The 12,302-nt window shown below is 45.0% G+C and overlaps 1 protein-coding gene across 3 annotated transcripts in view; it reads left to right on the forward strand.

Moving 5' to 3' along the window:
• PCDH15 (protocadherin related 15) overlaps positions 1 to 12,302 on the forward strand; it is a 637,262-nt gene that overhangs the window by 469,299 nt on the left and 155,661 nt on the right. For all 3 annotated transcript variants that reach the window (XM_059851092.1, XM_059851093.1, XM_059851091.1), the window contains 2 exons: positions 3,002 to 3,110; positions 7,418 to 7,530. In XM_059851092.1, coding sequence (XP_059707075.1) covers positions 3,002 to 3,110; positions 7,418 to 7,530 — 222 coding nt within the window. The remainder of the gene's footprint in view (positions 1 to 3,001; positions 3,111 to 7,417; positions 7,531 to 12,302) is intronic.

The following is a 12,302-nucleotide window of genomic DNA, read 5'->3' on the forward strand; positions in this document are numbered from 1 at the left end:
AGACTAACAGATGGGATCGGTTTTGTTGTGGGCGTGTTTCTAACTTGAATGTGGAGTTTTCTGAGAGGGCTCCAACTGATCTATGAATTTAAAAATAGCATTTTAGTCTTGGTCACTTTTCTGCATAATCCTCTCTTCCCATGCAACTTCTATGCCATCCTAAAGCCTTTTAAAAATTCAAGCAGATGTCAAATATATCTTCTTCTCTCTTTCTTTCTGCCTATTTTGAGCTCGTCTCCCTCATTACACTTTAAAGAGTTTAATTTTTCAGAGAGTCCCAAATGGAATTGGGTGATGACAAAGGACCTGGCCAGTGGGACAGGGACAGGGACAACAGCCGTGAGCCCGAGTGGAGTGAGGAGCTTCCCAGTCCCAGTGTGGGAGGCCAAGAGCATCCATCCTCACTTTTTAATGTGTCTATCCCCGACGTGTCTGTACCTTAAATTACTTTGGTGTGGAAAAGGCTGGAAGAGCCCCTGGATTTGAGAAACCTGCTGGAAATGCCTGGGGGGGGGCACAGCTTGGGGCATGGTGGCAGGTGACCATGGGGCTGCCCACAAGGGGTCAAGAAACTGCCTTTTCTCCACCCCTAGCTCCTTCCCCTCTTCCTGGCTCATCCCTTTTCCCTCTAAGCTTGCCCTCAGCAGTGCCAAAGCTCTCCCAGCTCCCTTCTAGCTCTCAGCAGGATGATTCCTGACAGCTCTGCCAAAACTTGGCCGAGCGTGGACTCGTCTCATTTCTATTCCCACGCTAGATTTCAAGTCCCCTCTTGCAGAACACAGAGCTTTCCAAAGGAAAGGCTGCCAGGACTAGTTGTATGTGGGGAAAAAAAAGGGTGTTTGGCTTTTCACAGAGCTCATTAAGGGTTTTTGTCATGCAGGAAAACGTTCCAAGGGGAGGGGAAAGCCTGGTGTGCACACATCCATGTGTGGTACATTTGTGGTTGGTTGAGCAGACAAGGTCACTGAAACTGTGGGACTTGGGAATGGCAGCTCTGGAGTTGCAAATGGAGGCTGGATTGACAGAGATGAAAGCTGGCACCAGTTTTGGGGATTACCTCACTGTGACCTTCCAGGCCGGGTTGGACATTGGGGTTTGGAGCAGCCTGGGATAGTAGAAGGTATCCCTGTCCATGGCAGGGCTGGAATTTTGGATTTTTAAGGTCACTTACCAACCCAAACCATTCCATAATTCTACAGTTCTATCCCCATGTTAAACGTTTGAATTCACTTCCAAATAATGGTGAATTGTTCCCACACCCATCCACACTTGTCCAATGTAGCTATCCCTGCAATGTCTGTGTAGGCACAGAGTTTGTGCTCATTGGGAGTGGGGCTGGGGCTGAGCCTCATTCCAAACTGGCTACAGGTGTGCAGGACAGGTGACTGATATTGAAGGTGATGAGCCATTAATGAGCCCAGGTGCACTGACCAATCACCCAGGGAGCAGAGGGCACACAGGTGCAGTGCATTAACCATGAGGGGTGTAAAAGGCTGGGCTGAAGAACAATCAAGTGCTGATGCTTGAAACTTTCCTCTGGGTAAGTTGCGCCTTTGCTGTCAGTGGTGAGTTTTGTTTCCCAAGGAACAGGGCTGGAGTTCATGTCCAGGGCCCTGTGGCCTCACTGGGCTGCTGCCTCCTGAAATTCCAGATGGTGCAGGATGTGTTCCCAGCCTGCCACCACCTGCACCTCGGGCTGTGCTGACAGTGCCCAGCACCTCCTGGAAACTGGGGTGGTGTGTAGGCCCAGAGTTTGTGCTCATTGGGAGTGGGGCTGGGGCTGAGCCTCATCCCTAATGAGCTACAGCTGTGAAAAGCAGGTGACCAGTATTGAAATTAATGAGGTGTTAATGAGCCCAGGTGCACTGACCAATCACCCAGGGAGCAGAGGGCACACAGGTGCAGTGCATTAACCATGAGGGTATAAAAGGCTGGGCTGGAGCACAGGAAGGGCAGTTGCTTGCAGCCTTCTGAAGTGCTGGGATGTTGCTCTGTGTGAGCAGATGCCTGAAGCCTTCTGACCTGGTAAGGTGTTACTCTGTAGGGACTGAAGCTTTCTGATATTCTGTGGTGACACTCTGTGTATTGTGGCCCTCTCAACTGTGGCATGTCTGTACCTTAAGTTTCTTTTTCAGCATGTATTTGTGTATCACAGCCATCCCAGTTCCTGATGATGCTCCAGTCCAATTTGTTGTTTTCCTATTTTCAGGCATTTGCTGTGTTTCACTGTGTGATGGCTGAAATCCCTGATTTGAGGGACTATTTATAGAAGTGCAGTCAAGTATTTGTGGGCTTCCTTTATCAAGTGTTTACTATCAGCTTCTAAGCTGATGAGGGGGCTGGAACACTTTCCCTGTGGAGCTAGGCTGGGAGAGTTGGGGCTGGAGAAGAGAAGGCTGTGTGGAGACTTCACAGCTCCTTCCAGTGTCTGAAGGGGCTCTGGGGAAGCCAGAGGGGGACCCTGCATCAGGAATTGGAGGGACAGGACAATGGGGAATGGCTTCAGACTGACAGAGGGGAAATTTAGGTGATATATAAGGAAGGAATTGTTCTCTGGGAGGGTGGGCAGGCCCTGGCACAGGGTGCACAGAGCAGCTGTGGCTTCCCCTGGATCCCTGGAGGTGCCCAAGGCCAGGATGGACAAAGCTTGGAGCAGCCTGGGATGTTGAGCTTCCTATAGGAAGGAGTCCCTGCCCATGGCAGGAGTGGCACTGGATGGGATTTAAGGTCCCTTCCCTACAAGCCATTCTGGGATTTTTGTGCTTCCTTTCCTCCAGGATCCGTCCTAAGGCTGTATCTCCTAGAAAGGAGGCTGCTATAGAAGTGTTGATGTTCCTTGGTTAATTTGGATTTAAAGGATCCAGAGCTGTAAATATTCTTCTCATTCTGAAGGTTCTTTCTCCTCCAATACCCTTCTCAGTGAGATGTTGTTGTGCTAAACCTCCAGATGTCCCTGCTGGCTTTCTAATTGCTCTGTTTCCCATGTGCTTTCTCATTTCAGGTCCATGTGAATCCCATCAGTGTTACTCCACCCATCCAAGCCATAGACCAGGACAGAAACATCCAGCCTCCTTCAGATCGACCTGGCATCCTCTACTCCATCCTAGTTGGTTGGTGTCTGCTACTTATCCTATCCTTCCCAATCTCTTTATGACCAGCCAGGAAAAGATTGCCTGGGAGAGTGGAACCCTGGTTAAAAGTTCCTCTTGTGGTCAGTGGGATGTTTGGAATTGTTTTTCTGCCTGTTGGTGTTTAATTGCCACATGGAAGTTGATTTCTTGTAGTCATTTATTATGTTTATTCAGATTAAATCCAGAATTGTTGTCTGGTTTAGTGAGTGGACCAACACAGTAAGGGAAAGGAGAGCTCTGCTGGGGTGTGTTTTCCATTAACAAAAGAAGAGGCTGAAAAAAGGTAATTAAAGCAGATTTCATCCCAAAAATCACGTGGCACAGGGCAGCTCCAAGGATCTTACCACATCCACCTCCAGTTTTGCTGCTTGTGAGCTTTCCTTTGTAATTTCAAGTTGCTTTAGTTGGTCATGCTGCTCTCTGTTCTTTTTCCTGCTGCTTCCCTGTGTTTGGGACTTGTTTCTGGGTTTGTAGGATGTGACCATGGTTGGCAGTTGCAGGGTTCCACCTGCCTGGCCGCTCCGAAAATCCACCCAGGGACCTTTCTGTGGGATTTGGAAAGGGGGAATTTTGTGGAATCCCATCTTTCCCTGTTTTCCCTGTGTTGAACGCTGTGGTTTTCCCAGCTGAGGAGAGGTGCAAGTGAGGATTTTGAGGAGCACATTGTGGAGGTTTAGATCTGCAAATGGACTTATTTATAAATGTCATAGATTGATTTTTATTCCTGACTTCTGCAGGGACAGCTCCATGCCAAGGCCACTTTTAGGCCAACTTAAGGTTTTTTGCATAATTTACAAAGTTTTTCAGGAATAAAATTATTAACGATTGTGTGTCGCTCACCTGGGATGTTGGGAATATTGGAGTGGCTGTTCTGACCTCCATGAAATAATTCAGAAAGGTGTGGTGGTGCAGAAATTTAGGTTGGTTTGGGGGCTTTTTTTTTCCTTCTTTCCTTTTTCTTCTTTTTGTCCTTTCTTTCTTTGTTTTTTCTTTCATCCTCTATACCTTCCTTTTTTTTTTCCACCTTCCTTTTTTTTTTTCCACCTTCCTTCCCCTATATTTTTATTCTTTCATCTTTTCCCATTTTCATCTTTTTTCCTCATTTTTTCCTTGTTTATTTTTTCTACTTCCTATCTTTATTTTAAAAATAATTTTTGCCTTTTTTTTCCTGTTTGCTTCTTAGTACCTTCTTTTTTTACCTCCTTTTCCTTCTTTCTTTGCTCTCTTTATTTTTTTTCCTCTTGTCTGGCTTTCTCTTTTTGTTTTCCTTCCCCCGTGCTCTTCCTAAGGATTTCTTTTTGGATTTTCAGTCTGCCTTCATCTCTTCCAGGATTTGCTATTTCTGTTTTAGCCTCAGAAAATATTAAGCAGTTTCCCAGAAAACAGCCCTTGCAGATATTTCTCAGTATGTGGATTTTCTCCCCCCTTTTTCTTTAGATCTAAACCTCCTCCTCCTTGATATCTTTGGGAATGTCCTTTTTTAAACACAGGGAGGTTTGAACCTGTGGAATAAGGAAATTAGTTACTTACTTATTAGAATTTAATTTTAATTTTATTTAATTTGACTCAGTTTTATTTGGTTCTTTTTTTTGCTCACCTGTACAAGGCACATGCTCCAGGCACTGTGGATATTTGATATATTTAAGGTTTGGGAATGGGATATTTGGGTTGGGTGGTTTGTTTGGTTTTATTGTTTGGTTTATTTTTTTTAGTAATACACTAATTTTTCCAATCCTTGGCTTTTGGAAATGTTAATTTCTTTTGGTCTTTGCAATATACCCACATTCCCTGGACTTATCCAGGCATGAAACAAGGCCCTTCCCTTTATTTTTTATTAGCACTGTCATTGATTCTACCCGTAAATTTCATTTTTTGACTAGAAAATTATTATTTTTAATAGCAAAATGTATTATGTTTAATAGTAAATTATTAGTGAAATATTCTTTTTAGGAGCAATTTGGAGCCTTCATTTTCTCTGGGGCCAATCCTTGAGAAAAGCTGAATTTTCCTTTCAATCATGGGCTTTTTTTGCCCTTGGAACTGGCTCTGTGATTTCTGCTGCCAGTTTTGGATATTTTTTAAAATATTTTAAAGAAAGAGCCAAAAATGCAAATTAAGTTTTGGGAAGGGGGGGATCCTCTCCAGTCCTGTGTCCATTTTAAGCCTCCCAAAACCTCTCCTCTGGCTCTGGAAAAAGCAAATTGAGGACTCCTTTCCTCCTCTGCTTGCTGCCCCCAGCATTTTGATCCCCCAGCCTCTCCAAACCCATGGAATTTCTGGAGCCAGGAGCTCATCCCTGGATTTCAGCACAGACAGAGGTGGACTGAGGGCTGCTCTGTGCTGTCAAAAGGGAAATTATTTTGTACATGCAGAAGCAGATATCCCTGGTCCTGGCAAAGCTGGCTCCCAGAGTTTAAAAATCCAGGAATCTGAGCTCTGAATCTGGGGAGCTCAGTAGGAATCCCCAGTCAGGATTTTGGGCATCCACCTGAATTATCCCTATTTTTTTCATTTTCTATCATCCACCCTGCTGCCTTTTCCTCCTTTACCTGTTGAGGTTGGTTTGGTTGTTAGTGGAGTTTTTTGTGTTGGTTTATTCCCCTTTTTTTTCCCCCCTGGATTATTTCCTGACATCCTTACACAATATTAGCTTAATCTTCCCTTCTCTAGACCCCTTTGTGACTTTTACCCTCCTCCCCTATGTATTTGTTCTCCTTTAGGGCACTTTTTTTTCCTCCTTTCTCAGAGTTTTTGCATTTTGTCCCTAATTCTGTGACATTTTTTAACTTCAGCAGCAGCCCTGCTGATGTGCAGCCTCTAAAACCAGCCATCTCTTACCTGCCAAAATTCTGGAGCTCCTGCTGGGTGCCTTGAGCTCTTCAAAAATTCAATTAATTAATTAGAACTTGAAATTGACAGGCAGGGCGAGGGGATACAGGACCTGGAGCTTGAAGCTCTGCATTTGTGCTGGTCTAAGAGAAAAAATAACCCATGGTGGTTCTTTTGCTGCTTTTTGGGTCAATGATAGATATCAGGGTAGATTAAGAGAGTCACTGAAAAAAAATATAAAAATGGAGTTATATATGAATATATAATATAGATAATATAATTTTATATAATATATAATAATTTTATATAATATATTAGCTATTATAGATCATATCATATAGATATTAGTTATATGTATATATATATAAAATTATGTGTATAATTTATTTATCTAGCAGATGGCTGTCATTGGAGGATTGCAAATTGAATTACTGCAGTAATTTCTCACCTGGCTTTCTGAAAGTAGTCTCCACCCATTGCACTTGTAAGGGGAACAAAAACCAGCAGCACTGATGAGGAAAGTGATCTTCCCTCGTGTTCAATCCATGCCTCAGCCCTGGCTGGATGCAGGGTTTGGCAGGGCCAGGTTTGTGCTGCTCCCAGGGCACCTTTAGGGGCTCAGGGATTTCTGGGGGGTTCTTACCCCTTGAGCCAGGAGTGCCTTCTGCCCTCAGCTGCTCACAGGGCTGCTCCCAGACATAATCCCCTCAAGGTTTTAAGATTCCTATAACCAGAATTTTGGCTCCTTGAGGTGCTCTCACAGTGTTGCTGAGCTGTGAGTGCTGGATTTCACTCTGTGTGGAACACTTGGAATTTCTGGGCCTTCTGCACCATTTCTTTGAAAATCCCAGGGCTCAGAATTCCTGTATCTGGGGTTTTTCCCTCCTCCTGTGCCAGGCTGTGGTGCTGGAACATTTTGGCTTTAGGCACAGGTGCATTTTTGGGCTGCAGCTGCCAGGTAGAGCCTTGGAACAGCCCTTCCTCCATCTCCATGGGCTCCCAAATCCACTCAGGCTCTGAGGCTTCCAGAGAATATCCTGGAAATCCACAGCCATGAAAACACCACTTAAAACTGACAATAAATTAAGATTTCATCTGGTGCTTCCTCCCTGAGGAGAAACTTTTCCCAGAAGGATTTCTAAAATAACCTATCTGTTGTTACCATATTGTTATTACTTATATCTGTTATTTATGTGCTATTAATAATATTCCTGCTGTTATCAAGTACTTAGGGAGGCCCAGTTGAGAGGAATCTTTGTAGTTTTGGAGTGTAAGGAAATAATAATATTAAACACATAACTTTATAGTATCCTTAAGCTCTGGGTCCACATAAGGCAATATTTTCTCCTTCCACTAACAAAATGAGGTTTTGTTCCTTTGATGATTAATGAGTAAAATAAACACATTGCTGAACTAAACCTTTCAGAGCTGTTTAAACCTCAATGTCTTTTTTGCAGGTACTCCTGAGGATTATCCCCAGTATTTCCATATGAATCTCACAACAGCTGAACTGACACTCCTCAAGCCAATAAATAGGGATTTACACCAGAAGTTTGACTTGGTTATTAAGGTAATTTGGGCTGATTTTTTTTTTTTTTTTTTGTGTGTGTGTGTTTTTATATTCTCTGGAAAAAATAAAGCTCTGGAGAAAATGTAGGGTGGGCCTGCTTATCTCTTCTGCAGTTTTCTCTTCCTTTTTAGCCTTTTCCTTCTTTACCTGCTGAGATTGGTTTGGTTGTTAGTGGAGTTTTTCAGGTTGGTTTTTCCCCCCTTTTTTTTCCTGGCTTCTTTCCTGACATCCTTGGACAATACTAGCTTCATCTTCCCTTCTCTAGATCCCTTTGTGTGTGTCTTAGCCTGTCAGGCATCACTTAGCTCCATGGGGGAAGAAGGGTGTGAAGTGTTTGTGGAAAGGGATGAACCCTGGCAGAGCTGTAACATTTCACATTACGTTGTGTGAACAAGCTCAGCATCACTCAGTGAGTGCCCTCACTTTTTATGAGCCCTGTTGTCCTAAAAATGCAGCTGGTTTCTGTTTAATGTGTTCAGTTCACAGCCCATTCTGGAACACAGGGATACAGAGCACTGTGTGAGTGGTGAATGTTCACAGAGTCCCACTGATGCCTTGAGAAGGCTGGCCTAGAACAGAGGCTGGACAGAGTTAAAGAATAAAGCAGGGATTTATTAAAAGGCCTCCATGGATCCACCTTGGGCAGCCCAAGAGCCCAGCCAGGGCTGCACCCAAGGTGAACCAAAATGGGCACAAAATGCACACCTGGTCATGGGGTCTCTCACTTTGATCAGTTCTGCTCTGTTTGCATATTGGAGTTCATTGTCCCATTCCAGCTCCAGCCCATGAAGTCCCATATATTTTGGTTTTCTCTCTTCAGCCCACGTTGTTTATGCTCTTGGGCCTGAGATTTGGATCATTTGTCCTTGGTCCCCAGCTAGAGAAGGAATTGTTTTGTTTCCCTGCTCTGTGCAGAGAGCTCACCATCCCTTAATGTGAAGCTCAGACCCACACACTAAAGCAGCACAGAATCTGAAAAATAGAAAAGCTGAAACCTGAGGCATCATTAGCACAGGTCAGGTTGGGGTAGCAGTGAATAATTCATATTTGAGTAGTGAATATTCACAGGATCCCAGGGTGGCTGAGGCTGCAGGAGCTCAGCGGGCACCTGGTGTCACCTCCCTGCTCCAGCAGGGCCATCCCAGAGCCCAGGGCACAGCACTGTGTGCACCCAGCTGTGCCCCAGCCCCAGGGAGGAGAGCCCCCAGGCTCTGTGGGCAATCTGCTCGGGGCTGGGCACTGCCCAGGGAAGAAGTTGTGCCTCCTGGGCAGGGCAATGGCTGGGCTCAGGCCCTGCCCGTGGCTCTGGTGCCATGGCTGGGCCCCGGAGCAGAGCCTGGGCCCTGCTCTGCCCCTCCTGCCCCCAGGGACAGCCAGGCCTGAGGGCCCCTCTCCGCTGGGGCTCCTCTCCAGGCTGAGCAGCCCCAGCTCCCTCAGCCTGCCCTGGGCACCCAGCTGCTCCAGGCCCTTCCCAGCTCCAGCAGCTCCTGGCCCTGCTGTGCTCAGCACCCAGAGCTGGACACAGCACTCCAGAGGAGCCTCCAGGGCTGCCCAGGGCTGGGATCCCTCCCTGCCCTGCTGCCAATGCTCTGCTGCTGCCCATTCAGCTCCTCGTGCTGGGAAAAGCCCCAAAGCACAGCCCCTGGATCCCTGGCAGTGCCCAAGGCCAGGCTGGACAGGGCTTGGAGCTGCCTGGGGCAGTGGAAGGTGTCCCTGCCCATGGCAGGGGTGCCACTGGATGGGCTTTGAGATCCCTCCCAACCCGAACCATTCCATGACTCTCAATATCCTAAGGAGTTCCAGGATAAAGCCCTGTAGCCCTTTCTTCCCAAACTTGGAGTGCACAATATGTCAATTAAGAAATCAATTACCTGCTGTGGGAGGTGTTTTCTGTACCTCAGCAGTAACTTGGGTCATTAATGGCCATGCTTACAGGATTTAGTGGGTTCCTGTTGCTGTGGTAAATGTGCAGTCAGGGAAAATAAGGAAACAGTAAGGAAAAGGATCACTCTGTAAGAATGATTATGTGCCACTTGCTAAAACAATAAAAGTTTTTATGCTGTATCCTTCAGGGACCATTGGAATGATGGCTTAGGCTTGTACCAAATCAAATCTTCAGCTTCTTGTGTTGCACATTTCTCATTTCTTGCAGTTGTAGGATCTGATTCTGTTTTATCTGGAGGGGTGCAATGTGTGATGTTTCCCTTCAAACAGAAAATATGCTATTTTTATAGCATGTGCTCAGTTTAGTCTTTAAAATATTCCCTCTGATATGAGAAGATCAATTTTTTTTTTCTTCTGTTAAGATTATGGAAAACTGTAAAATGGAAAAGGTGGTTAAGTCAATACAGGAATATTTGAACACAGGAAGGAAGGTGGACAGGAAATGGGAGCACTCACCTGCATTGCTGATAAATGTTGAATTCTCAAATAGGGAGACAATGAAAAAAACTAAACATCCTAATAAGAAATGCTGGATTTCAGCCTTCCTCTTCCTCTGGAATATATTAGATGATAAGCAAGGAGAGAACCAATTTTGCCCTCCTATGGAAGCTCTTGGCACTTCCACTCCCTGCCAAGAAACATGGCCATTACTACAGCTTCCTTGCAAAATAAGAAAAGTGGATTTTGGGTGGGTTCCCATTGAAATTTCCATGTGGTAACAGCAGGCTGCCACAATATGTGGATTAAACTATTAAACTGAAGAGGCTTAATTAAAATTAGTGACATGACCACTGCACTCAAGACATGAGATTGTTCTTGTTACCAGCTCTAAAAAGTGCCAGGCATGTTTTATTTTTTTTTTTTTAAGCATGAAGTAAGTGGGAGAATTAATCAAATAGATGCACTTTGCTACTTTCCTGTTTGAGCAGGGGTTATTTATCAATCAGCCAGAATCGAAGCTGGCACTTCCATTACAACCCATTTGCATGGAGGATGGGCTGTGGGAGGCTGGGTGTGCTGGCACAGGCAGGGAAGTGCTCATGGATGGAATTCCTGTGCTTTGGAGAACTCACCACACCTGAGGAAGAGCCAATTTTGATCACCTTGCTCATGCTGGGGGTGATTCAGTTCACAGGGACTCCCGTTTGGAGTAGGCAAAGCATGGGGAGCTGCATGGGTTTCTCCTCAGTATTTGCAGTGGGTTGCTGTCCAGTAATTAAGGAAAAATCATGACACTTATCCATTCAGAGCTGCTATAAAACCTGTGGGAGTTGCACCAGCAAAAAAAAAAAAAAAAAAAAGGAAATATTTTGATGCTAATGAAGGGCAGAGAATCCCAGATTGGTTTGGGTTGGAAGGGACCTTAAAGCTCATCCAGTGCCACCCCTGCCATCGGCAGGGACACCTTCACTATCCCAGGCTGCTCCAAGCCCCACCCTCAGCCCCAATGGCCTTGGGGACTGCCAGGGATCCAGGGGCAGCCCCAGCTGCTCTGGGAATCTGTGCCAGAACCTCCCCACCCTCACAGACCTTTTCCATTTCTGGTTGTACCGCTCTGGTCTCTGTTCCTCACTCAGGACCACATCAGATTTTCTTCCCTTTAAAGAAAATGCATCTTTGTCAGATTCAAAATCGAGGAAAGCATTTTATTTCTCCTGCAAAAATTGATTTTCCTTTTCTGATGGCATTGTATTAATGACTAAAAATGCTTTGGTTTTTAGAACATCAGGTGGAAAAATAGAGGAGTGTTTTGGTGATCTCATGTGGGCCCCTGTGTAGTTGTGAAATGAAATTGATTACTTTAGAGTAGTTTAGATAGCTAAATTGATAGATAAATTGATTTAGTTAATTAAATTGGTAGTTCTAGAGTGGGTTTTCATCCAGCCTGACTGGTCAATTCATAAACTATTGTATGTTGTATTTGATTGTATTTGGGATATTAGGGAGGATTAATGTGACTTGGGCATCTCAATAAAAATTTTAATTGTATTATTAAAAAAAAAAATAGGTGGGAGAGAGAGAAAAGGTAAGATAAGATTCCCAGCTTCAAATAACACTTGTAGTCTGATTTTTATTTACAAGACTTTTCCCTGAATGTAGGAGCTTTATGGCTCATAGTGAATACAGTCTCAACCTGGGCTAGTGGAACTGGATGAGCTTTAAGGCCCTTCCAAGCCAAACCAGTCTGGAATTCTGTGAAAAAGAATTGGTTTGTGTCCCTTGGGTTTTTTTGGTGCCCTCCTGTCATGGTCTGAGCCTGGTGAAATGCCAGTGCTTCCATGAGAAAACCTCTTTTCCTGGTATCTACTGTGAGATGTGATCAGAGACAGAGCAGAGCAGGCTCCAACTTACCATTGAAAGGAAAAAAACTTTATTAACATAAAACTACAGGGAAAAAACACACAGAACACAGGATGAAAACCTTCCAAATTTCCTCCCCCCACCAAATTTCCTAATTCCGTTGCCACCCTTTGGATAATCAATTCTCAGTTCTTTGAGAAGAGAGGAGTCCCTCTTGCATTACAGACTTCACCCAGGAAACAGTCGAAGCTTCTCATGTTTCTGTGTCACATGTGGCACCGCCCGGAGAACATTTTGCCATCGTGACCTCTTCCTTCCATGTCCAGTGCTCTCACCACTGCACATGGACCAGAGCTGCTTCTAGGGTTTTTCCCTTTAAGGATGCTTTGTCCAGTTCCAAAAAAAGAGCACAGTCCCTCTCCTTTTGGGACACCTGTCCCCCCCCCATGTTTCACCCCCTGGGGCTGAGGGGTCTCTCGAACAGAGATCATCTTCCTCTTCTTCGGAGATGGAGGGCACCACCACCA

This window comes from Haemorhous mexicanus, chromosome 7 (genome assembly GCF_027477595.1).
Source record: "Haemorhous mexicanus isolate bHaeMex1 chromosome 7, bHaeMex1.pri, whole genome shotgun sequence".
Lineage (NCBI taxonomy): Eukaryota > Metazoa > Chordata > Aves > Passeriformes > Fringillidae > Haemorhous > Haemorhous mexicanus.